At 44.1% G+C, this 27,334-nt stretch overlaps 1 protein-coding gene across 1 annotated transcript; it reads left to right on the forward strand.

The window, feature by feature from the left end:
- The first annotated feature begins 5,130 nt into the window (after positions 1-5,130).
- Cxcr1 (C-X-C motif chemokine receptor 1) lies at positions 5,131-9,305 on the forward strand. The gene is made up of 2 exons (XM_027941864.2): positions 5,131-5,198; positions 6,799-9,305. Exon 2 carries the CDS (start codon positions 6,807-6,809, stop codon positions 7,878-7,880), a length of 1,074 nt encoding a protein of 357 aa, XP_027797665.1. The 5' UTR covers positions 5,131-5,198; positions 6,799-6,806; the 3' UTR covers positions 7,881-9,305.
- Positions 9,306-27,334: the final 18,029 nt, after the last annotated feature.

A 27,334-nucleotide genomic window follows, 5' to 3' on the forward strand; every position in this document is an offset into this window, starting at 1 on the left:
TATATTTATTGTTAAATCTGACAGTACAAATGGGGTACAGTGTTATAATTTGATACATGTATACAGCATGCAGTGATCAAATTGGGGTAATTAACATTTCCTTCTTTCTAAACATTTACAAAATTTCTGATTAACATGTAATATTGTACTTATTTATGTAGTACTGTGTGATATTTCAATACATGTATACAATATGAACTGATCAAATTAGGGTCATTGACATTCTCATCTCCTTTCTCTGCATTTGGAGCCTTCAACTTCCTCTCCTCTGGTGATTCATAAAAATATCCAATAGATTCTAACAGTAGTCACCCCATGGAGCTTTTCTCCCCATTTTATAGATAAGAAAATTGAGTTTCAGAGGAAGCATCTCAGCTGCCCAAGGGACAGAATTGGGCCTTGCATCTGGTGGTTTGGTTCTAAGTCCTGTGCTCTGATCCTGATTCATCATCACAGCAGCTTTGGGAATCAAGTATGATTATCTCCATTTTTGCAGATAAGGATATTTTGATACATGTCAACAAACTTGTCCAAGATCACCAACCCATAACGTAGAGTCAGCATTTGTATCATGGTGTGTCTGGCTCCAAAGCAGGCCTTTTGGGGTCCTTTGTGGGGATTTCTGAATCTGTTCAGGAGGGGTCCCTCAGGTGGGTCCTCAGGGGTCCACTTTTCAAGGTCCTTCCCCAGCTTCCATGGTGCTTGGCAGTCAGGACTAGGAGGTCTGCAGCTGGCCAGGGCCATGCTCAGCCAGGTGCTGCACGCTCCTTTCTGTCCCCTGACTCACTGATATTCCTGTCCCCTCCCTCTCATCCCCCATCACTCTGATTTCCAACTCTCTCAGTTGGGAGTGGTTTTAGTTGCAGGTTACAGAAATCTCAACTTGAATAGGTCTTAACAATAAAGAGAATTTACTGGCTCATGTGACTGATTTGTACAGAGAGAAGATGGCCCTGGGTCATGGTTTGTTCAGGATCTTGGCCCCATTTCTCAGCTCTGCCTTCCTCTGTGTGTGATGGTTTTGGTGCTTGGACTGTTTTCCCATTTATGGTATTGAGTTGCTGCCTGCTACAAGGTGACAAACTTGCTTTTCCACCAGCAGTGAACAAACATGCTGACCTTTGCTCGGATTGACTCATCTGAGGTCACACGCCCTCTGAAGCTGTCTCTGTGATGATGGGAATGTCTTAGGGAGAGGGAAGAGATCCCTTTCCCCCACTCTTTCCTCCACTGAGATCTTCAGAGATAAGTGGATTCTTTTGGAGGATTGTGAAGGGATGTTTTTATGGGCATCAGAGCTGACACAGGGACAAAAATGATGTCTTTACAGCCACACTCTGCTGCTTACACCATCTTGTGTAAAGCTCTCCATATTTCTTTTTTTTTTTTTTTATTGGTCGTTCAAAACATACAAAGCTCATGACGTATCATCTTCCATACATTTGATTCAAGTGGGTTATGAACTCCCATTTTTTACCCCAGATACAAGTTGCAGAATCACATCGGTTACACATCCACATTTTTACATAATACCATGTTAATGACTGTTGTATTCTGCTACCTTTCCTATCCCCTACTATCCCCCCTCCCCTTCCCTCTCATCTTCCCTCTCTACCCCATCTGCTGTTGTTTAATTCTCTCCCTTGTTTTTTTTTTTCCCCTTTCCCCTCACAAACTCTTATATGTAATTTTGTGTAACAATGAGGGTCTCCTTCCATTTCCATAGTTTCCCTTCTCTCTCCCTTTCTCTCCCCCCACTCGTCTCTGTTTAATGTTTATCTTTTCCTCATGCTCTTCTTCCCTGTTCTGATCTTAATTGCTCTCTTTATATCTTATTTATTTATTTATTTTTTTAAAGTTTTCGGTGGACACAACATCTTTGTTTGTATGTGGTGCTGAGGAGGATCGAACCTGGGCTGTACGCACGCCAGGTGAGCGCGCTACCGCTTGAGCCACATCCCCAGCCCTCTCTTTATATCAAAGAAGACATTTGGCATTTGTTTTTTAAGGATTGGCTAGCTTCACTTAGCATAATCTGCTCTAATGCCATCCATTTCCCTGCAAAATCCATGATTTTGACATTTTTTAGTGCTGTGTAATACTCCATTGTGTATAAATGCCACAGTTTTTTAATCCATTCATCTATTGAAGGGCATCTAGGTTGATTCCAAAGTCTAGCTATTGTGAATTGTGCTGCTATGATCATTGATGTGGAAGCTCTCCATATTTCAAACAGAGTGGTAAAGAACAGTAGCATCTCAGAGAGACCCCCAAATTTTGACAGTTGACTGGCATCTGGGCTGCACCTATCAAAGGTCATCTTTGTGGCACAAAGTTCTCTCTTAGGATGGAAAAATGCTTTCCCATTAGGAACAAAATGGCTCAGTGTAAGAGGAAAATGAAATGCAGAAGATGTGTTGGGTGGGCGAGATTTGCTGGAATCTTTTCAAGTGTGTAGAATTTTGTTCCAAGCTTATCTTTATGCGCATTTCTGCCTCCTCTCATGAGACGCTCTTTCCTACCAAGAAGTGAAAGATTTTTTTTCTACCCTTGTCCTCCAGCTCTGTCTTCTGGTAGAGACCTGAGCAATCACTATTGTCACCACCATGCTCATCCTGAGGGGCTGTTTTGCCTTTATTCCCAGGCTCCAGGGGAGACCAGAGCTTTCCCTAGGTCCTCTGGATTCATCGAAACAGATGGGCATGGTGAACTGATTTGACCAAGGGCTTAGAAAAAGCAGAAGGGAACTGTACACAAAGAAGAACTTCTAAGTGGGGCTTACTCATAACTGCTCTTGACTGTCATCTTTCTCAATGGGTCTCTTGCTGTCCAGCAACTTCTGCCCCCTTGTGGCAAAACCTCAATTTCTCCATTGCCTCCACTTGTTTTCTTTTTAAAAAATTTTTCTTTTTGTATATGGTGTGTAATTCCACATCATATATGACCCCATCACATTGTTTTTAGATATATGTGACAACAGAGTCTATTTTGACATATTATGCATACATGGAGTATGACCCATTCCAATTAAGATCCCATTCTTGTGGTAATACATAATGTGGAGTTACTGATTGTGTTTTCATTTAGGAGCAAAGGCTATGTTCAGTTTATTCTACTTCACGATAGCCAAGCTATGGAACCAACCAAGGTGCCCTTCAACAGATGAATGGATAAAGAACATGTAATATATATATATATATATATATATATATATATATATATATAGTGTATGTGTGTGTGTGTGTGTGTGTGTTGGGGGGTGGTACCAGAGATGGAACTCAGGGGCTCTCAACCACTGAGCTACATCCCATCCCTATTTTGTATTTTATTTAGAGACAGGGTCTCACTGAGTTGCTTTAGCGCCTCACTGTTGTTCAGGCTGGCTTTGACCCTGAGATCCTCCTGCCTTAGTCTCCCCAGCCAATAGGATTACAGGCATGCGTTACCACCCCACGGCTCCTTTTTATATTTTATTTAGGGACATGGTGTCACTGAGTTGCTTTAGTTCCTCACTGTTGCTGAGGCTGGCTTTGAACCTGTGATCCTCCTGCCTCATCCTCTAGAGCCACTGGGATTACAGGCATGCGCCATCTTGCCTGGCTATCCACTTGTTCATGAGTTCACATAGATAGATGTTTTTGCAGTCTAGGTCCCATGGTCTCTTTCTTCCATGTCCTGAGTCACTATATGTGCATAGTTATGTGCATATGTGCATAGCTAGGCAAGCACTCTACAACTGAAGCATATCTTCAGCCTGAAGTCACTATTTTCTGCCCCAGGAGCTTCCTTTTCCCTAGTTGATTAATAGGGTACATCCTCTCCCTTCCAGAACTACCCCAACTTTGAGTCCTTTCAGATCTAGTCATCATATCCCAATAGTCCTGCATCAGTAAAAGCAGGCTATGAGTAACTCCAGGGCAATTGTCTCCTTACACTTCCTGCCATGTTTATAAATGTGAAAAGAACCCAGAAAGAGGACAATTTAGCTTAAAAAGTATGCTTGCCAGTGGCAGAAGTGGAGGCACCATCTGCACGATAAATTTGGCGTTTACGGGAAGGGCAGGATTTACACTTATACTATGTAGATTGGGACTATCTTTAGACAAAAGAGGAGGCTGGGCAGCGTCACTGCAGCCAGACCAGCTAGCTGTGTGGAAAGGAAGCTTTTATACAGACTTCAGGTGTGAGGGTGTGACCCTAAGTGATAGATGCTCCGGCTCATGCTGGTGACCCATGCTCTCTAAGATCAGAGACTGCAATCATTTCTTCCACAGCCATTGGCTGAGCTCTTGCTATATTTCCTGGAAGAGGTTCTAAGGATGAGTTGGAGAAGGTCCTTGCATTCTAACAGCTCACCAAGTAGGGGAGAATCCTGGCTTGCCAACACGTGAAGACAGTACAGTAGGGTTCCTGTTAGAGTAGTGATTTAAGTGCTAGAGGACTAAAGCCTGAGGACAGCCATCAGCCACTGGGGGCAGCTCAGCTAAGTTCTCAGAGAATCCATCCTTCATTATGGAGAGAGGAGCAGCAATGAAATGGAGCCCAAACCTTCCATAGATGATTGGCCCCACCACAGTGGTCTCCATGCTATCCAGCAGCCTCCCCAATGGCCTGTGACCCCAGCCCCAGAGTGATGGGAACCAACCAATCATTGACAGCAGCTGTGGAAAAGAGTGGGGTTGGTTCCATTCCAAAACTCCACCAGGCCACACCAAAGAAGTCTACTATGCAAGTAGGAATTCAGTGTAGTCCTCTGCCTCCTTGCCATCAACTGGCCCCAAATCCCTCCTAGGGGGTGAACTCCTTCTGAGCCTCTGCTGTAAAAATAAAAAACCTTTTGTCTTTATGTTTGTCAGGAACATTGGTGATCTACTAGGAAATTTGGGAATAAACCAATAGAACTAAATTCAAGAAATGGAAGGCAATAATAAGTGTTCATCCACAGAGTGGAGAATTTAGATAACAGACCTTAACTCCAGCCCCGTACACAGGAACCTCTGGAGTTTCTGATGTGCTGGAATTCTGTGACTTAATCTTGTTCCCCAAATGCAGACATGGGTGGGGCTCAGGAGGGAGGTGTGGTTTGATGTGGTTTCTCTATTTCCCTTTATTCATCCATTTCCTTCCAAATGTTGAGTCACTGTTGTCTTCTCTGAGTTACAGGCTCCTGCCTTGGTTGTTCCTGGCTGGTACCTCAGGTAAGAATCTGCCTATTTGTTCAGGACTTTCTTTGGGCTAGGGAGGCTTGGTTTGACTTTATTGTAGAATATGCATTTATTTCTCTGGAATCTGAGGATTTCTGTTACTTGGCTTCCCGCCTCCTCTCTGTGCCTTCGATTCAGTTCTGACCTTCTACTTGGTCATAGTTGGTGAGAAGGAGTCTCGTCCTTTCTCTGTACTCTTTGCCCTTTTATAGGGCAGAGGTCAACAGTTCCTCAATTGGATAGTCATTGGTTTGTCCTAAGACTATTATGACTCTGTCCTCTGTGAGAATGCGAATACTGGAAGTGAGAGAACATACTGAAACGTAATGAACTTATCATAGAAACTTAGATGTGGTAGCAAAGGAGAGGTACCTTCTCTATCTCCCTCAATTTGCTGATGTGAAATGGAAATGTATAAGTGTAAAAGATCCCAGTCAAGGTCACAAAAGAGAAAGCCACTAGTGCCAGCTCACCTCATTTCCAATCTGATGAACTTCCAAAGGTTTTCAAACAGTTCTCTGGAGGGCCTGGAGCTGGGGAGGAGGTGGGGGTGGTGGGGACCGTCTTCATGGAGACAGCTGCACATGACCTCCTTGGCCTGCACTGGCAGCTCAGCTTTGATCTGTTTCACGTACTAGGCTTCTGGGAAGTTTCAACAAATTTTTTTTACAATAAAAAAACTTTTGAAAGCTGCTGAATGATTCTGTGGATGTTTAAGAGATTGAGACATTGTCCTCTCAAATGCTTAGACTTCCTTTAGACAGAGGACCAAGATATTTAATACTCATTTGAAGATAGGCTTAAAATAAGTGACAGCACCACACAACCATTCTGTTTTTTTTTTTTTAACTTTCAGTAGGGTATCCACTAGATTACATGAAATATTCAACATTTTATTACAAAATGGGGTTTGTGCAAGAGGATATTTTCCCAAGTATCATCTAATGTAATATTCTGAGCACATTTAAGATAGGCAAGGCTAAGCTATGATGTAGGTTAGGTGTATTAAGTGCATTTTTGACTTATGATATTTTCACCTAATGATTGATATAGTCCCATTGTAAGTTGAGGAGCATCCACATAGCATAATGCAATTTGATGCTGTCAGTTTCTTCCAGCAGATTTGTAAATTGAAAGCATAGGGAGGAGCACAGGAATTGGGAGCTCATAGGAGGAGAAATAAGGTAGAAAGGGACAACTGGATCGGGCTTGCATCCTGCCCTTTTGCAGAGTTCTGGCCTCTCCTGAGTGGGTAAGACCAGCCTGATTTCCCATCTGAATGCACACACATGGCAGAGGATGAAGGCTAAAGAGGGCAAGAGGTGGAGTTGCAGGTAGAGTTTCCCCAGTCCTCGGGCCAATCAAGTGCAAAGGTGTCTTCTCCGAGTTGGATCTTATCCCATGCTCACGCTGGGCCTCAGAGTATATGGAAGGTTGGTAACACTGGGTGGTCAAATTGGAGGTAAAGGGAATAATCTCGGGTTTCCAAACCATCAGAGAAGCAAAAATTGTCCTGATAAGTGTTCTCACATCCTTCATAAGAATCGCTTGAATATGAATTACTAAATCTCATTTCTTCTAACTTTTCAACTAGGTCAAACCATGTCTGAAATCAAAGAAGGCATGTGGAATATCTCTGATCTGTGGGCATTCTTTGAGTATGATTTCAATTTCACTGGCATGCCACCTCTGGGTGAAGAGTACAGCCCCTGTAGCCTGGACACTGAGATGCTTAACAAGCATGTTGTGGTAGTCATCTATGCTGTGGTGTTCCTGCTGAGCTTGCTGGGAAACTCCCTGGTGATACTAGTCATCTTATACAGTCAGGTCAACCGTTCAGTCACCGATGTCTACCTGCTGAATCTAGCCATGGCCGATCTGCTCTTTGCTCTGACCTTGCCCATCTGGGCGGCTGCTAAGGAGAAGGGTTGGATTTTTGGCACACCCCTGTGCAAGATGGTCTCATTCCTGAAGGAAGTGAACTTCTACAGTGGTATTCTACTACTGGCCTGCATCAGCATGGACCGATATCTGGCCGTTGTCCATGCCACACGTACACTGACCAAGAAGCGCCACTTGGTCAAGTTCATATGTCTCGGCATCTGGGGATTCTCTTTGATTCTGTCCCTGCCCTTCTTCATCTTCCGCCAGGCCTTTAGTCCTACCAATTCCAGCCCAGTCTGCTATGAGTTCCTGGGTAATGATACAGCAAAATGGCGGATGGTGTCGCGGATCCTGCCCCAGACCTTTGGCTTTGTCATACCACTGCTCATCATGCTGTTATGCTATGGCTTCACCCTGCGCACCCTGTTTAAGGCCCACATGGGGCAGAAGCACCGGGCCATGAGGGTCATCTTTGCTGTTGTGCTGGTCTTCCTGCTCTGCTGGCTGCCTTACAACCTGGTCTTGGTTGCAGACACCCTCATGAGGACCCACTTAATAGAGGAGACCTGTGAGCGCCGCAATGACATTGACCGGGCCCTGGATGCTACAGAGATTTTGGGCTTCCTCCACACCTGCCTCAACCCCATCATTTATGCCTTCATTGGCCAAAATTTTCGCAATGGATTCCTTAAGATCCTGGCTACCCGTGGCCTGATCAGCAAAGAGTTCCTGACACGTCATCATGTTACCTCATACACTTCTTCCTCTATCACTGTCCCTTCAAACCTCTGAAAAGCATCAATGAAAGGATATGTCACCTTCATAAAGAAAGAATAACCCTCATCCCAAGGTTGTGTGTGGGGTAGCCTGGGTCCAGACAGATGTTATCTGGGTTTGGAGGGGAACTATAAAATGTGGGGAAGTTAGGGACTTTTGTCTTCAGGGCCCTCACCAGCCTTCTGAGGAAGTGCCAAGAGACCTCCAAGGACTAGCTTCAGGTTTCCATGGAAAGGAACCCCACCATTTCTGTTGAATTCTTGGATCTTTGACCCACTAACTGGATAATCAGCACTGTCACATGCATAGCCCCATCTGACATTGGAGCAAAACAAACAAGCAAGCAATCAGCAAACCAACAAACAAAAATGGGCTGAAACTGTTTGCTCCTATGGGCTGACTGTCTTGGTGACTCTCTGGAGCATCACCCCAACTGCTGAGTATGTTCCAGCCAGCCTGTTTGAGAACTCTGTGTCCTGTGCTCTGAGTTCATGCAACTCTTTCCTTTCTTTCTTTCTTTTTTTTTGGGGGGGGGGTGGCTACCAGGGATTGAACCCAGGGGCACTTATCTACTGAGCCACATCCCCAGCCCTGTTTATTTTTTATTTTAAGACAGGACCTTAAGTTGCTTAGGGCCTCACTAAATTGCTGAGGCTGGCTTTGAACTTGTGATGTTCCTGCCATAGCCTCCCAAGTCACTGGGATTACAGGCATATGTCACCACACCCGGCCACACAATTTTTTTCTATCTCCAGTATGTTGCAGTATCTTCTGGGGACATGGAAGCAGGTGCTGCTGAAACATCAAACCATCCTTGTGATGGAGACCTTGTGATGGAACAGGAAAGCATTCTTCCCTTAGGTATAGTAGGTGAACAGAGGGTGATTGGGAAGCCAGACCTATCGCAAGAGATGCCTCTTTACATCATGACCAACATCATAGACAGGACAATGTGCACATTGGGAATGTGCTGAGCCATGGATGGAACAAGACTAGCAGCTTGTTGCCCTCTTGGTGCTTCTAACCTGACACAGAGTCTCAGCAACCTCACAGATCCCCACACAGCAGTCAATCAGCTGGGTGCTAGCCATTTCCAATAAAATTTCTGTTTTGTGAAGTTAGCCAATCCTCAAAAAACAAATGCTGAATGTTTTCTCTGATATAAGGAGGCTGATTCATAGTGGGGTAGGGAGAGGGAGCATGGGAGGAATAGAGGAACTCTAGGGTAGAGGGGTGGGAGGGGAAGGGAGGGGGCAGGGGGTTAGAATTGATTGTAAATGTGATGGACATCATATTCACCTGAAGACACAAATTGGTGTGAATATACTTTGTATACCACCAGAGATATGAAAAATTGTGCTCTATGTGTAATATAAATTGTAATGCATTCCACTGTCAGATATAAAAAATTAATAATAAAAAATATATATTTAAATTTCAGTTTTGTATTTGTGCCTGTGGGAATATCTTGGCTGTGATGTAGAGTAAAAGGTGTGAGTGATGTTACTGGTTGTTGCTACAGTAGAATGGGGGTATTACTCCCCCAAAAGTATCTCTTGAGACACAGACCCATTGTTCTCGCTCCCTGGGCTGAGGATCCCCTTGTCCTGAGCAAAAGAAAATGTACCTCCAGACAATCTCAGCTTCACCTCCACTTAAGCTTCATCCCCTGGGATCCCTCAAAAGCAATTTAGGACACCACACCAGGAAACAGAGACCAAGCTCAGCTCTCAAAATACATACCCCAATCCTGACTGTGTTAACTCACCCCTTTCCCAAATGCTTACATGGATGGAATAGCAGTTTATTCATAGTTTTTCCTCTGTGAAGCGGGAATCATCTGTTTGTTCACTCTGTATCCCTGGTATCTGACATGCTGCTTGGAGCCCATTTACCTCTCGGTAAATATTTATTGAATGAATGAATAGGTGCTAAAAGGCCCAAGCTCGTTTGCACACCATCTGCTCAGAGCACCTCTTATTGGTCCCCTCCTCTTCACCCTCCTGCTACCCTGGGTGAGTATTTCATCCCTTAAGTTTGCCTATGTGGTTTATCTTCATTCTGTTTTTATCTGTGTAAAAATGTTCTGAAGACATCGGGGCTCCTTTAATTGCTAATGGTAGAAACTCAACTCCAACCAGCTTAAGCAACACTGAGAATGCATTGGAATATGTGGCTTGGCGGGTATCAGATGGCTTGAGCTGGAGGTTCCCAGGTGGACATTTAATAAAGGGTGAGACTGGGTCAAGGGTTGAGGTTGGAGTCAGAGATGAGGTGCAGGGATGGGTGGAGGTTGGGTTAAGGTGAAATGTCAGAGAAGGATGAATGTCGGGAATAGGGAGAGATTCAGAAATAAGGAGAGATTGGGGATGGGGTGGGTGAGGATGAGGGATACTATGAGGGCTTGGAGACAGGGAGGGTCCAATTGGGGCTGGACCAGGTTGGAGAGAGGCTTAGGGGTTGGGTAAGTGCGGAGGTGTGGGAGACTCAGGGAGGGGTGTCAGGATGGGTGATTGGCTACAAGGCTGGAGCAAAAAGACCTCACTAGTAGGGTCACTCTTTGTTTTAGTCAGCTTTTTTACTGCTGTGACCTAAAGAAAGACCTGAGGAGAACAGTTAGAGCAGGAAAAGTTTATTTTGGGGCTCAGTCCCTAGATAGCTGACTGCATTCCTCAGGGTCTAAGGTAGGATAGGAAGTCAGGGCGGAACAGTGAGGCAAAGAAAGCAACTTAGGACATCACACCAGGAAGCAGACACGAAGCTCAGCTCACAAAATGCGTATACCCCAAAGGCACACCCCAATTTCCACCTCCTCCAGCCACGCCCCACCTGCCCACAGTCTCCACCCAGTGACTCTCTATCAGGGGACTAATTCACTGATTGGGTTAAGGCTTTCATAATCCATTCACCCTTCTTGCATCACTTTACGCATGAAGTTTCAGGCGACAGCTCCCATCCAAACCATAACACCATGGTTTCTGGGCCATCATCTAAGATGCTCTTCTAGGGCCGGGATGGAGGCTCCTGGGCTGGTTCCACTTAAGGTTCCCCAGGCAGTGGATGAGAAAGAAGTTAGGGACTCCAGAGCTCAGACATGAATCTGACTCAGGAAAGAAGATGAGAAGAATGCAGAAAGCATCCTGGCGAGGAGGGCTTAAAACAGGACTTCTTTTCCTCTCTCTCCCGCCCCTGTGTCCTGTGCCCCTCCCCTGTTTCCTTAATATCCATCTTTCTTCTCCTCCATCCTGTGCCAATTCCCAAAGCAGCTCCCTTATGGCTTCAGAAAGGAAACGAAGATCCTTATTGGGTCTAGGGAAACACAAGTGACTAGTAAGCACCCTGCCTTGCTAGTAGTTTGGGAGATGGGAATTTAGCAGCCATAAAATAAGGCAGAAAGGTTTTAAACAGGGGAGGGATATAATCAGAGCTCTTCAATCCAAAAGTTCAACATTATTTGATTAGATATTTCAATGTGGCACGTGGTCCTCTGGGTTTAGCACAAGACATAAATGACTTGGATTTCAGATTTTTTAAAATGCCAGGATTTTGGTACTCCCTTAACATAACATAATGAAGTATCCAATACAGGCGTTTCAATCACTAGATAGAGTGAGGATTAGATGACTGGTCAGATCTAGGGCTATATGTCCCCGTAGGGAGGGGCTCATGACCAGGATGGGGCTGGGATCAGGGGTGGGCAAATCAGGGGAGGAGTCGGGGTCAGAAATGGGAGATGGTGAGAAAGGGGATTGGGATTAGGATAGAGGGCACATCAAGGATAAAGTTGGGGGGCAGGGGCTGGGGTCTGAATTTATGTTCTGTACAATGTGCAATGATTTAAGCATTTATTTTTTAAATGTTTAAAATGTTCCAGCCTCCAAGTAATTATGTCAAAATCTACGGTTTTCTCCTAAATTAGTTCCCCTTCTCAGGAGTGACAGCCCTCACCATCCCTTGCCCTCCTATCCAGTAATCCATTCTCGTCAGTTCCAGTAAAAATATTAACCAAAAGTTCAGGTTTTATGCCAAAGGGGTTTAAGATCATCCCTTTCCCAGCAACTTGCATTTTAATAAGGGCCTTTCGGAGGCTAAAAATCTCAGAGAGGCAAAGGAAATAAAATTAAATGACCATCTCTTCTTTGGTCTAAAGATCTTTCCAGCAATGTGTCCTCCTAGAGATGGCCACTCAACAACGGATGGTGTGGAGCCCAGCCTTCTGCTGTTACCAAGACTGGATGGGTTACTCCGGACAGGACCCAGAAATCCACCAAGGGCCCATAGTTGAACCACCTTGGGGTTCTTGCTTTAAATTCAAGATCTTGAGGTAGAAATGAATAAAAGACATAAAAGATAAAAAAATGAACATAATATGTTAACGGGGTCTTTAAAGATTAGTTTTTCTTTATCAAAGTATTTTATACACATTGTTTATAAAGCTTATAATGAGAATCAGTAGCCTTCCAACCCCAAGTCCTGTGACAACCCCAAGGCAAAGATGTCAAGGTTCTACTTTTAAGTTACTTCCTCTAATAGGGGTCCACATAGTCCTCAATATCATTCTGTTCCTTTAAAAAAATTGTTCTTTTTAGTTAAACATGACAGTAGAATGTATTTTGACATCTCTTATATACATGGAGTTTAACTTCCCATTTTTGTGGTTGTACACGGTGTGGAGTTACACTGGTTGTGTATTCACATGTGAACATAGAAAGTTATGTCAGATCCATTCTGCTGTCTTTCCCATTCCCATCCCTGCTCCCCCCTCCCCTGCATTTAACCCTGTCTCATCCAGTGAACCTCCATTCATCCCTCCCACCTCTGCCTATTGTGAGTCAGCATCCACACATCAGAGAGAACATTTGGCCTTTGGTTTTTTGGAATTGGCTTATTTCATTTAGCATGATAGTCTCCAGTTCCATCCATTTACCAGCAAATGCCATTGTTTCATTTTTCTTTATGACTGAGTAATATTCCATTGTATATATGTACTACTTCTTGCCTGTTCTTGAGACCCCTTAGTTTTAGGTATCATGTATTGACTTTCTGTTTTGGTAATGGAGAATTTAATGCTCTCTCAGCTTGTCTTTTGCTTTCATTCTGGTCCAAAAATCCCCAAATACCACCTTCTCCATTCTCCTAGATACGGAGAAGATACCACCGATACCATATTTTTGGTTCAATCAATATTCAATCTTTTTGTTATAACAACCCCATAAAAAATTATCACAGTGAGGTACAACATTTACACTTCCTTTTTTTGGACCAGTTCTGTTTTCCCTGGAATTGATGGTAGACTTTCCATGCACCAGTGTCCAATGTCTCTCTCAATGCATTCCATTCATTGGGTAATTTAGTCATTTATTTTCTTTCTTGGAGACATTTCTTCTAGAGCCCTTTGTTGTCTTGCTTCAACCTGGATAGGTTACTCCCTGGTTTGCTCTTTTTTTTTTTTTTTTCCTGAATTTCTTTCATTCCATTTCTAGATGAACTTTAGATCTGCTTGTCAATTTCTACAACATATTCAACTGGGATTTTGATTTGGATTACCTCAAATCCATAGATCAATTTGGAGAAAAAGGCAACATTAACATTGAGTCTCCTAGTCTAGGAACATGGTATCTTTCTTTAATTGTTTGTAAAGAATGTTTTCTAGTTTTTGGTACAACGATCTTGTACATATGTTATTAAATTTACCCTTAAGTATCTTGTGGCTTTTTGGGGGCAGGGTGCTATTACAAATGGTATTTTGAAAGAAAAAATTTTCCATTTCTTTATTATTAGAGTATAGAAACATAATTGCACTAGTATATTGACTTTGTAACAATTTACTTACTAATGTACTGTATTTGTAATCTGGAACCTTTTCCACTGATTAGTTCTTGTAGTTTTTTTTTTTTTTTAAGTATTCTCTGGATTTTATATGTATGTCATCTGAGAAAAAAAAGATAGTTTTATTTCTTCATTTTCCTTATGCCATTTAATCTTTTTCTTGTCTTATTTCACTGAGCAGCATCTCCAGTCCGGTGCTGAATAGAAGTGTCAAAAGCAGATATCCCGCCTTGTTCCTGGTCCTAAGACATCCAATTTTCACTAAATATGATGTTAGCTGTAGATTTTTCATAGAGACCTTGTATCAGTTGAGAAAGTTCTACTCATAGCTTGTTGAGAATTTAAAAAATTTTGAAATCATGAATGGATGTTAAATTTTCTTTTCTCTTTAAGGACCTGGACCCTGAAGCCAGATAGCCTGGTTTAAAATCCCAGTTCTGCTGTTCACAGAATTTACCTCCCACTTGACAAGAATAAAGCTCAGCTAATTGCTATGAGGATTAAATTAAATGAGTATACACACACATAAGTACTCCTATGGCAGTTAGAAGAATGCCCAGCATGCAATAGGTTCTATTTGAAGTGTAACTATCATTATTCTTAAACTGACTCATATTTTGCTGGATTATTTGATTTAACATTTTTTTTTTGGTAGGGGATTAAACCCAGGGGTTGCTCTATCACTAAGTTATATTCCCAGCCATTTTTATTTTCTATTTTGACAGGGTCTTGCTAAATAGCCCAGGTTGACCTCTGATTTATGATCCTCCTGCTTCAGCCTCCCTAGTTCCTAGAATTACAGGCGTGTAACACTGCGCCTGACTGTATTACTGGATTTGTTGAGAAAGGAGATGTAAGATATAACCTTTTTGAGAACTTGCATTTCCAATAGTGCCTTTACTCTACCTTCACGCTGGATTGATCTTTTGGTTGGGTATTGTGTTCTAGGTTGGAACTCATTTCCTTCAGAAATTTGCAGGTTTTTCTTGTTTTTTTTCTAGCTTCCAGGGTTGCCATTGAGACTTCTGATACTTTTGTAATTCTTGATCCTTGGTAGGTGATGAATTTTCTCTTAGAATCTTTATCTTCTTTATCTTTCTCTTAGAATCTTTTCTTTATACATTTTAGAATGCATGATATGTGCTTCCTAGGAGCCTTCTCATTCATTATGCTGGGTACTGGTAAATCTGTTTAATCTGGAAACTCGGGTTCTATAGAATTTGCTTGTTTTATTTTTTGACACTTATTGATCCTTCATTTTCCCTATTCAATTTTTCTAGAACTTCTTTTTATTTAGGTGTTGAACTTCCAAGACTGATTCTCTAATATTCGTATCCCTTTCTGCCTGTTTCAAAATAACTTCATCTTTCTATTTTCCAAGAAGCTATCCTTAATGTGTTTCCCAACTTTCTCACTGAAATATAGATATTTCATATATTTAAAATATAATACATAAGATAGATATTTCAAATATAATATAGAAATTTGAAATTTTCTATAGTATTTTAAATTTCCAAATAGATTTTTTTCTGTTCCCCTTTGTAGCATCTCATTCTTGCCTCACGAATGCAATATTTTCTATTATCTTTCTGAGGCTATTCCAGTTTTTGTAGTGATGTCATTGTTTTCCTTTGTTGTCTCTTTCTGGTCTAGTAACTTAATTACACTCACTCATCTATTTTTTTTGACTCTGATTTAAAAAATCTGCTTTCTTCTATCACATTTTCTTTGTTCTTGTATCTTATCGAACTGTGTCTTAAAATAGTCCCTTTTGTGTCATTTTTAGTGGATTTTTTTTTTCTTCTTCTTGGTGCTAAGGATTGAACCCAGGGGCTCTCTATCACTGAGCTACATCCCCGACCATGTTTATTTTATTTTGCTAAGTGGCCCAGGCTGGCTTTAAACTTGTGATCCTCCTGCCTTAGCCTCTCAAGAAGCTGGGATTATAGGCATGTGCCACTCCTCTCAGCCTTAATGTCCCTGCACCGCCCCCATAGAGGTCTTGCAGGTGCCCTGGGTTATGAAGACTACGCAGGGGCAGTTCCTGGGGGTACTCACTGAGCCCTCCTAGGTTATGTGGTTTAGAGGGTTCTGTTATTGCTGTTTCTTGGCTCTGGGTTTCTACACTATTCCAAATGGCAGATTTGGGTACTCGTCACTTGCTTCCCAGGATTTGGGAAGGTTCCTTATGTGCTCCTCTGTCTCCCACGGCCTGGGGCAGGCAGCTCACTTGGGGATCGTCTCAGGGCTGGCAGGTGTTCTTCCATTTCCACGCAAGGGCGGGCAGCTCTTTCGCGGTCCCCACTTGTTGCAGGGATTCTAGTTGCGGTTGGTTGCTGGGTCCGTGGGATCCACAGGTGTGGATCATTACCACCCCCAGCCTTAAGGTGCGTGACTAGCTCTAGCATCTTTTTAAGCTCCTGTGGCTTCAATTCTTGCTCCCTCAGTGCACATATCTTTAAGTGCCCTCTTCATTTCTGTCCCTAAAGATTTTTATCTCTCGCTTTCAACCTTAGATATCTATTTAAAACTTTTAAAAATGTATGTTAGTTAGCCCTTACATGCAGAGTGTGTGCATGCGTGTTGGCGACTGTTTTCCCCACATCTCCCCACTCCACTATCCCTCAAAATTAATCTAGCACATAAAATGGAAACAAAGTTTTCCTTCTTCTTTATTTCCTTAAAGATCAATGTGTTAAAATGTTCTCCAAGTGAGTTTAAAATGTCAACCTAGGGCCTGGGGATGTAGTGCAGTGGCAGAGCACTTGTCTAGCATAATAAACCCAGGGGAGTGCTGGGTTCAATCCCCAGCTCCCCCTGCTCCCCTCACAGTGTCAGCCTGCAAGATACATTGACTGGATGTCTAGGGACCCCGAGTGTCCACGTATGTTGCACGTTCCTGTGTATATGTGTGTTGGGGGCAAATGACCCCACATAATCCCAGAATCATCATCCCTTTCATTTAGCCAGACTCAAATCAGGAGGTGGAAGAAGTGAGATCTAGAAGGTAAGGGGAGGGACTCTGAAGAAATCCAGTCACTTTCGACATGGGAAGGAATCGTGTTGCCCAACGGAAACCTAAGTGGCCACATCCGTCCTCTTCCTGAGTCCTGTCAACAACAAGCTGTCTTCCTGAAACAGCTGGCTTTGTTCCAACTCTGAAGGTGTGGAGGGTGCGGGGAGATGAAGCAAGTCCAGACCTGGGGGCCATGAAGCACGGGGCTCCCACGTCACAAGCACCCCTCTTAGCAGGAATCCTGACAATGCTCAGCATACCCTGTCCCCTCTGCAAGGTCCCACGTATTAAGCAAGTTACCTGATAATGTAACAATGCTTTCTTACCTCCACCTTTGGGCTGTGCTGAGCCCTGTGAACAAAGTCACATAGCACAGAAATGACATTTAGGGGGACAAAGGAAACTTACAAATGGAGGACATGTGAGAAGGTCATGAAACTCCCTGTAGAACAAAAGGAACAAAGAGATCCCTTTGGAAGTCCTAACTGAACCTGAAGATTTGGAAAGATGTTTCTAATAATAATAATAATAATAATAATAATAATAATAATAATAATAAAAAAACAGAAAGAAAAGAAAGACTTGGTGGCTGTGTCTCATGAACATTCATGTCAGCTTAGGGAACCTGTTTCTTCTTTCATGAAAGGAGGTCTGATTAGGTAAGCTCCCTTCCAGTTCTAAGAAGATGAGCTGCCCTTGATCTGAGTCTTCTGAGAGATGTGAAGAGTCCCACATCTCCATGTGAACTTGATATGCAACATCTATCTTTGCTGGATCGTGATTATCAGTGACCAGGGGCTCCAGAGAGGCCAGTTCTTGGTATATGCTTCCCCCGCAGCTGCTGAGCAAGCCTGACCAAGCAGTTCTTGGGGAGTCCTCCTCCTGTCCCTTTCCTCTCCTTCCTTTCCCCTCGGTGACTCTGATCCTCCACCTCCTCCCCCGCCTCCTTCCTGATCTGTCAAAATTACTTTAGAGTAGGGAGTCCCCTTTAGAAAAGGACAAATGCTCTTTGGGTTGGGAACATTTTTCTTTCAGTCATTAAGCATGAAATGAGAACGGGTTTTTAAAATCATTCTCTTGCTGCACGGAAGATCCTCTTTTTCTGAGGCTTCAAGGTCATGAGCAGATTGGTACATCACAGTCCAACATGTTAGTGTAGCATCTCGATAACTCTGTGTCAGTGCTGACTTACCTGGCCTCTCCTTGGACTCTGGAACAGCCTCTTAGACTCTAATATGACACATAATATTTGTACATATGTATGGGGTACAGAGCTATAATGTGATACACGTATATAAGATGTCAAATCAGTGTCATCTGTTAGATATTGCAAAGGGAGACAGTGAGAGGGGAAAAGAGAAAAGGAGAGAGGGAGAGAGAGAGAGAGGGAGAGAGAACATGAGATTTCTTAGAGCTTCAGGGCAAGGTGAGAACAAATAGTTGTTGGAAGGAACCCAAAGATAAACTACTTCTGCCCGTTTAGTGAAACTGAAACTTTGACCCCCAAGTTCTATTTCAGTTTTCACGCCATATTTCAATCCTTATATATGTAGTATGTTTCCCATGATGTTAAATAATAGATATTAATGATTATTATTTGCTGATAACTGAAAATTTACCATGTGCCAGGTACCATGAAAAGCACTTTCTATGTGAGTTATTTTATTTAATGTTCACCAGGACCTTATGGTAGGAATTACTACTATCCTCGTTTTATAGAAGAGGGAACTAAGGCCCAGAGAGATTAAGGCCTTCACCTGATGTGACTCGACAGCAGGTAAGTGGCATGAGGAGTTTCATCTGGGACTCACGGCGGGAAGCCTGAGTTCTCAATGCTGTGTGACATGGAGACGGGCTGCTGTGGGTAGGGCTCTGGGAGGGTCCCAGTGAGGTTTGTCTTGGTCTGTCCTGCCTCACTGTGTGGTCTTGAACAAGTTAGTTGGTTTCTCTGATCCCTGTGTCTTCTGAGGGATGGCAACATCAGAAGGGTGCTGTCAGGTTTCAAGGTGAACGCCTGGCTTTTGGGATAGACTTGGGCCCCCATCAGTGGCAGACACTATCATAGCAGAGAAGCCTTGGAAAGGTGAGCCAGGCGAAGAGTAGGCACACGACCCTGCCTTGTGAGTGTAGTGGCAGTGGTTTGTGCGTGGCGATGCGCCAGGGTCAGGCTGCTAAGAGGGGAGTTGGCATATGTCATTGTCCCAGGCATCCAACTGCTTTGAGATGAAAAAGACAGAACTTGGAAAGAGGATGAAGTGTCGTCCCCCATTCCTGTAACGTCCCCCATTCCTGTAACGCCTACTCTTCCTCTTCTCCTGGCTCGTTCCTATCTGCACTCAGGCTGCCGTGAATTCCCCTCCCCGGACCCCACATCCGGAAAGCGATGACACTGGTTCTCTGTCCACTTTGCAGCCAAGGTCTGAGTGGACCTCGAATGGACGCTGAATGGACCTGAGTGGAGGTGAGTACAGTGAGGTTTCCGTTTGAGCCTAGCCTGGATCCACCCTGGGGTTCACGCAAGCCTGGCATTCCCGAGAGGAGCCCTCTGTAGAGGGTGAGGTGCACAGGCCTGCAGAGCTGTGGCTCAGGGCGGGGCACCAGGCAGAGCCTGAGGGCTGTGGCAGTTGGAAGCCATGCCTGTGACCAACCTAGCCCAGGGACTGTCACCTCAGTGGTAGGAGAGGGGACTGGCACTGCAAGTGAGAAAAGCCGGGGGGTTCTGGCAATTCAAGCAACAGAGTCAAGCACTATAGCCAGGGGTCAGCTGGAGTTGGCAGAGGGGTGGAGGCCAGCTTGGCAAAAGGCCCAGGCAGGGTGCTGGGAAGAGGGAAGAGGGTCCCCGAGAGGTGCCCTGAGGGGCACATAAAGATTACAAACCAAGTTAGAGCTAAAGATATAAAATCCAAAAACCAAATCAAAAAACAGAACCAAACAAGGCTGCCTGTGGCCCCCCCACCCAAAGTTGACCACCGTGTATAGTTTGGTTCATTTCTTTCCAGCATTAAAAAAATATATGGCTTTATTTTCTAGAGCTGTTTTAGGTTCCTGATAAAATCGAGCTGAAAACCTTGTGGCAGTTTTATTATTATTATTATTATTATTTTAAAATTTTTGTGGTGCTGGAGATCCAACACAGGACCTTAGCGCTGAAACATTTTTTTTTTTAATGTTACAATGTCACCATGTCATAGTATCATGTGGTCTGTTAGAAGAATCTAGATTCTACCTATTTGCATTTAATGTAAGGCAATCTTTGTGTTATTGTATATCACGTTTCTTTGCTTATTATATTTTTTTCTACTTTGTTATTTCCTCAGACTTTCTTCTAGCCTCTTGTTATTTCTGCACCTTCCATCTCTAGCTTCTGACCCCAGAATAGTATCCTGTCTGTCTGTCTGTCTCTCATTTGGTCTGCCATCTACCTAAGGCTGTTGGGCAGGAGGTTCCTCTGCATTGACAGCTCTCTGAACCCTGAACTTATTCCACTCCTCCCCGACCTGTCCCTGGTGTCCAGGACAGAGGTGGCCTTCTATTCCCTCTGTTCAGGTTGAGTACCCGGCAGTGCCCCATCCAGCCCCACCTTGGTGATGTTAAATACCACCTCTGCCCACTTCTCCCAGGTTTCTAGTTCTTTGCCCAAAGTCTATGCACATGGCATTTCTGGACAATACTTCCTCTTGGTAGCATTTGACACTATTAATATCATTTAAAAAATTATGGAGGGGGAACATCTGTGAGTCAGGTTTTCTTGCAGTGTCTGAGGGACACCATAAGTAAAATACCCACAAATCCTTGCCTTACTAGAGTTCAAAGTCACATCTCTCATCTTCATTTCTTTTCCCTGGTTCTAGAGATTAAGCATAGGGGTCCTCCACCACAGAGCTACATCCCCAGCCTTTTAAATTTTATTTTGAGATGGGGTCTCACTGAGTTGTCCTGCCTCAGTCTCCCAAGTAGCTGGGATTATAGGCATGCGCCATCAGCTCATCTTAATTTTTTTAAAGTCATAAGTAACAAGACTCCTTGTATAAGAATGAGAAAACTTATTACATAAAATATCATCTCATATTAAAATTTAGAAAATTCAGATAAGGAAAAGACAAAGATGAATAAATATCCTACTCTCCTTCTTGGAGATAACCACTGTCAACAATGATCTGCACATCCTTCTATACCTTGTTGCATGTGCATAATATTTCATTAAAAAACAAAATGAGAATATGATTCTTTTGCCTAATTTGTTTTTCTCTCAATGCAGTCTCTTTTGCTACAATGCCATGATATTTCTAAGAAATGTTGTTAGACCAAGATTGCCTTAAAGGGAAGGAAAATGTTGACTATCAAGACAGCTCAAATTGACAATAACATTTATTGACCTCTAAGAATTTTTTTTCTTCGGGGAGGGGTGTCTAAGAATATATATATATATATTTGGTACTGAGAATTGAACTCAGGGGCACTTGACCACTGAGCCACATCCCCAGCCCTATTTTGTATTTTATTTAGTGCCTACCATTGCTGAGGCTGGCTTTGAACTTGGGATTCTCCTGTCTCAGCCTCCCGAGGTGCTGGGATTACAGGCATGAGCTACCACACCCGGTGCTCTAAGAATGTTCTTAATGATAATTTTTGAAAATAGTTAAGTCTATGACAATAAACCCTAAAGCCATTGTGCAAATTCACAGTTGGTTATACTTACCTTTTGCTCCAAAGAATGGCTTTCTACTTTTCCTTCTCTCTCTCTCTCTCTCTCTCTCTCTCTCTCTCTCTCTCTGCATTGTTGGGAATTGGACCCAGGGCCTCATGATGCTAGGTAAGACTTTACCACTGAGCTGCACGCCCAGCTCTTAGATGGCATTCTCTTCTCATTTCTGGTGTGTACAGGCTCCTATCATTTCTATTACCCATTGTGCTGAAAAAAAAATGCACAGAGAGGTCAAGGTTTTACCTTGCAGAGCTCAAAGTGCCCTATTTTACTCTAATTAACAGTAGCCCTTGCAACTTTCCTACATCCAGCTCATGCTGGAGAGGAGGTGCTTGATAATTGTAAAAGTCTTCTCGTGTTCATAAAGAGTCATGTACACCCTCATTTATGGCTGAGCAGGATTCTTCTGTCTGCATGGGCCACACGTCATCTAACCAATGGACTCTTACAAACAACGCTACAGGGAACATATTGTACCTAAAACTTCATGGATCGTCTTAGTTATTTTAATATGATAGATACTTAGAAGTAGAATCGGGGAGAAAATGGTTACATTTTCCAATTTAATATTACCAAATGAATCCATTCAACAATATTTAATGATTGCTCTTTTCCTGACCCTGATTTAAGTGCTGGGGACACAGCGGTGGTCCAAGCAAATAAGGGACCTGTCCTTCTGGGACTCAAAGTCTGATAACAACAAACAAATAAGTATAAATGTAAAGTTAGGCATCAATTATAGCTTTGAACAAAGCAGCTTGAGGGGGTGCGAGTGGGGGGGACTAGGTTAGATAAGGTGGTGAGGGAAACTTTGTAACAAGTTGACTTTCAACAGAGACCTGGAGGAAGTAAAAAAATCAGGAAGATCATTATAGGAAGAGGGAAGAGTGGTGCAAAGGCCCTGAGGCCCTGTGCTGGGTATGCTTCTGAATAGGAAGGAGGCCCAGATGGCTGGAGTGTAGTCATGGCAGGGGATATGTGCAGGAGGTGATGTTAGAGAGGCAAATTACAGATGAGTTTGGACCATAGAGGCCAAGAGTGGAGGACTGTGAGCTGCAGGATGGAGAATGAAGGAGAGGGTAGAGAGGGAAGTAGATAGGAGGCTGTTTCAGTTGCTCTGAAGAGAGATGAGGTGTCTTAGACTAGAGAGAGAGTGAAGGGGGTGAAAAGAAGTGGTCAGATCTCCTCTCCCACCAGTAGAGCATGACAGTGTCATTTTTCTCACCTGCCACACTTCCTCCTTCTTGAACTTTCGTTTTCCTTGGGCTCTTGCTTTCTTCCTGCACCTTTGGCTTCTTTTTGGTCTCCATTTAAGGCCCCTCTCCATGTGCCAGTCCCTTGACTGCTGACATTCTCCAATATTCTCTTCCCTCCCCCCTCCTGTCCTTTCTCTGTTCTTCAGTTTCCCTGGGGGATGCCATCTACCCCAGGGGCTTCCATGCTCTGCCATAGCAATGAGAATGACCTTCAGAACTGTTTCTAGGCCAGCCGAACAGTCCTGGGCTTCCAGAGCTACCCTTTCCACACTCATTGACGTGTCTGCTGTGCCTTCACTACGAGTCCAACACAGAAGGCAGCACCTCCCCAACCCACCTCCTTTAAGCCATTTGTCCAAACTGTAGGTTGAAGTCTTCTTTTTGACTCCCTCCCCCTTTCTCACTGCCCGTTGCTGATCCACCTGAGAGCCAAGGCCTGTGGGTCTTCCCTTGAAGTTCTCTCAAGCTCCCCTCCTCATCTGCTGCCCCTGTCCTTGCTTTGTTCAGACCTGCACTGTTCATGCTGGAGCCTCCGAATTAGACTCCTTCCTTGAGCCTCTGCCCCTTACAAGTTCAGGGGAGACATGGGTTGTATTACTCATCTGCTTAAAGCTCATCCGGGGCTCCTGTTGCCTGTGGGGTAAAATTCACACGTCTCTTATGGCTTTGGCTCGTCCATGCTGGATTCCTCAGCGTTCCCCTGACACGTGGTGCTGTCTGCCTTCATCTAGATGTCTGTGGTGGTAAGCAACAGAAACCTGCTTTAATGAGGCTGAAGCCCAAAGGGCATTTCATGGAAGAATCCAATGGTATCTGATGGACCTGAAGGGTCATAAGATTCTAAGAGGGACCGAAACCAGGAGCAGGAAGGTAGCTCCTTTCTTGGGCCTTCTCTCTTTGGGGCTCCTGAGTCTCAACTCATGGCATTTGGCAGGTCTACCTCACTCCTCTTTCCAGGCATGTGGCTTTGTTTCTGCCCACAGACACACCCTGAGTTTACATCGCCCAGATCAACTGAAGTTCAGGGAGCAGCCCAATTGCCCCTTTCCAGAAAAGCAGCTCTGATTGACCCAGCCAAGAGCAGGGAGCCATCAACAAACAACTTGGAGCTGACAGGCCTGGATGATAGCGCCACAGAATTCTCTAAAGTCTCCATGCTGAGCCTTTGCACGTAGTGTTCCCTGTCACTGTACCCTTCCCTGTGTCTTCATCAAGCTCAAGAGATAGACCTTGCCAAAAGCGTCATCAGGCTAGGAGCCCCTCCACGTGTTCCCATAAAACTGCTGCATATCTTGATCCTCACACTTCACCTCAGGGTTGTGTTCATTGATTTCTTGTCTGTCTCCCATTAGACTGCGGGAGTCCTTAAACAGAGCCTGCTCACCTCCTTTTCCCTAGAGTCAGGGAAGGAGGCATGTCTAACATAGGGCTACCTCCAACTTATAAATGAAGGAACCAAACAGCCCATTAGTCTCTACCCATCACATGCAGGTGACTTGGGGGGCAAGATTCAGGCATCTGATAGGAAAAGAGACAATAGCAGAGCTAGCTTATTCTGCTGGCTGCATGTACCTTGGTGCCATCAGAGTCCCATGAGTACCTGCCCACAGGAAGCTGTAGAATTTAAGGTTTGTTTTTTTGCAAGGTAATAGTGGTATCTGTGGCTTCCTAAAGGACAGCTGCCTAATTGAACTTATAAATGGTTTAAATAAGTGGACAGCTAAGAGTAGAAAAGGTCAGGTTTAAAAAACATCACTACCTGTATATGATGGGCAAGCCAATGATGGCTGTGTGTATTTTGTATGAACATTATGGCTAACATCTGATTTGAACCCTGTATCAAAATTTCTACGCATGAAGTTTAGTTCACATTACTGTATGTATCTGTGAGGTTGGAACAAAACTAAAGATTTAAATAAATATTAACATCTGACATTTATTGGAGCTTACTATGTTCTAGGTATTGGGCTTTATATATATATTAACTAATTTAATCCTTGAAAGTACACGAGGAAGCTGTTTCTATAATAACCCATTGACACAGGAGGAAACCAAGGCAGAAAGGGCGAGAGCTGGGATGTGCGGACAAGAATCTGACCTCAGGCTTACACCCTTAGCCACTCTGCAGGACCAGCAAGGTCAAGGTAGAGTTTAGTACATTTCTTCCAACACTCCCCTGTTAATGGGTTGCCACTTCAAATACGCTTTTGTTCCCTGACGCTTTCACAGGGTTTTTCTTTTAGCACATTTTTTATGTTTATGTTTTTGGGCAAAAAAAGAAACATGTCTCTGCAGGTGTAAGGTATGTTGGCACTAAACTCTCTTGCAAGAAGCTCTCATCATGCCAATGTTTATCCCCAAGCCAGCTCCAAATGTTTGCCTGCCTTGGGTGACAGAAGGGGATAAATGAATACGCAGAGGAGAGGCTTCAGGACTGCCCTCTGGGTCTCTGTTTCTGGCTTTTCTTTCCTCTTGAATGTATCCTCAGGTGCTGGAGGACAAAGGTGAGGACTGTCATATGAGTGCTGCCATTAGTCCCATTGGAATCAGGTTTCTCGGGGACTAGAGCGAAGGTGGCCTGATGTAGAGAAGAGGGTAGTGAATGGGTCCAGTGTTGCTCCTGTCATTGAAGGCCTCTGGCACTGTGCCCACCTGTTGTAGGCCCTGAGTAACTCACTTGTCACAAGGGGGAAGTTCCATCAAAATGTGGATCTTCACGTCCTTTCCACTGAGACGTTCAGGGTTTCAGGAGAGCAGTTCAGGGCCACCACTCACTTAAGTAGTGAGCAGACACTGAGAAGTAGGATGTGGGTGACACGCTGGGTGCGGTGCCCTAAGCTGAATTAGAAAGAGTGTTTCTATAAACAGAGGGTTTTTGTGTACCCCTAACGCTGATCCCTGGAAACTACTACGGCATCCAGACCCCTGAGCCTTGAAGAAGTGGAAGGCTCATGCATTTTTGGCAACTGGGCTGAATCCTCGGGCAAGTGTGGAGTTGGGGTCAAGAGGCAGAGGGATCCAAAGTGTTAGAGTTAGTTGGGCAGTTCAGCATAGGAAATCCTTTAGTGTGGTGCTGGACACTCCCCCAAAGCCCTCTTGAAATGCTAGCTGCAAGTATTACCGTAAAATGTGGGGCCCACCACCTGGTGGGAAACCAAGCCTTTAGCCCTGCTTCTGGGTCAGCTTGGCACGGAGCCAGTGTTGATGGGAAGCTGGCCCTCCTGTTTGTGGCCAGGGGAACATGTGTGACCTCACACTTTGCAAGGCCCTGTTGAGAAATCCGTGGTGTGTCGGACTTCTCCGGGAAGGTGACTTGTGCACGTTCCTGAGCCACTGGGGGAGGGGTCTTGACTTGGGGACATGATCTCTACTCCTCCCCTCCCCCTCGGATAGCTAGTCCTTGTGCCTATGGAATGGTCAGAAGTAGGTGGCAGTGCAAAGCCACCTTCCTTTGTCTAAGGGTCAGCTACAGTTGGGGGTCCTGGAGAATGTTCAGCCCCCAAAGACATTAAACTAGAGAGAGAGAAGTAGAAATACCTGAAAGGGGACGAAACATACTCATAAACAATTCTAATTCCAAGAGGGCATTTTCATCTCTGGTTTGGGTAGCTTAGCTACCACTGCTTCTGGTCAGTGCATTAAACTTGAGTCTTTAAAAAAAATTTTTGCTTTTTTTTGGTACTGAGAATTGAACCCAGGGGCACTTCACCATTGAGCCACCTCCTTTATAATTTTAATTTTGAGACAGGGTCTCACTAAGTTGCCAAGACTGGCCTCAAACTTGTGATACTCCTGCTTCAGCCTCCTGAGTAGCTGGGATTGCAGGCATGCACCACTGTACTTGTCTTAAACTGGAGTCTTGATTGGAGTCATCTGGAACTCCATATTCCCAGGGTGCCCCTCAGCCCTACAGATTTGATAGGACTGGGACCACCACTCTTACCTGGATGGAGACTGGATGGAGATGAGCCAATGGGAAATCTGGTAAGATAAGCTGCAAGAACACAAGGAGAAGAATCAAGTCAGGTCATCTACTCCACTAGCCCTTGCCTTATCCTATGAGGCCTAGAGATTCTAACAGCACCACGCTGGTACTGGTCTTGGGGTACTACACCGATTGTCATTATTTCCCCAAATCTGTCCGGCAATTTTGCTAAGTTCCCTTTATTTAACTCTTTTGATTTTTTGGGAGGTGGTAACGGGGATGGAACTCAGGGATACTCAACCACTGAGCCACATCTCCAGCCCTATTTTGTATTTGATTTAGAGACAGGGTATCACCGAGTTGCTTAGCGGCTCGAGGTTGCTGAGGCTGGCTTTGAACTTGTGATCCTCCTGTCTCAGCCTCCTGAGCCACTGGGATTACAGGCATGTGCCACTGCGCCTGTCCCTTTATTTAACTCTTATTGAGTTTGATAGAACTCTCTCTTCTTGCCCGCCCTGAGTGTGCCCATCCTGAGAGTGCCATCTGGTTCCTGACACCACACTGACCCAGGAATTATCACCTGTCTATTTCAGGAGTTGCCCATAAATCTAGTTTTAATCAAGAAGGCCATTTTAAACATGGAACATGCTTACAAATGTTGTTCCCTGGCTTTCAATGGTGCTTAGTTCTTTTTCAGTTTAACGTCATCAAGTCCCTTTATTGCTTAACTCATTTGAG

Source organism: Marmota flaviventris, chromosome 11, assembly GCF_047511675.1.
Source record: "Marmota flaviventris isolate mMarFla1 chromosome 11, mMarFla1.hap1, whole genome shotgun sequence".
NCBI classification, from domain to species: Eukaryota; Metazoa; Chordata; class Mammalia; order Rodentia; family Sciuridae; genus Marmota; species Marmota flaviventris.

Excerpts from the sequence above, each read along its gene's own strand:
- Cxcr1 (XM_027941864.2), top strand. The coding sequence starts at position 6,807 with ATGTCTGAAATCAAAGAAGGCATGTGGAATATCTCTGATCTGTGGGCA.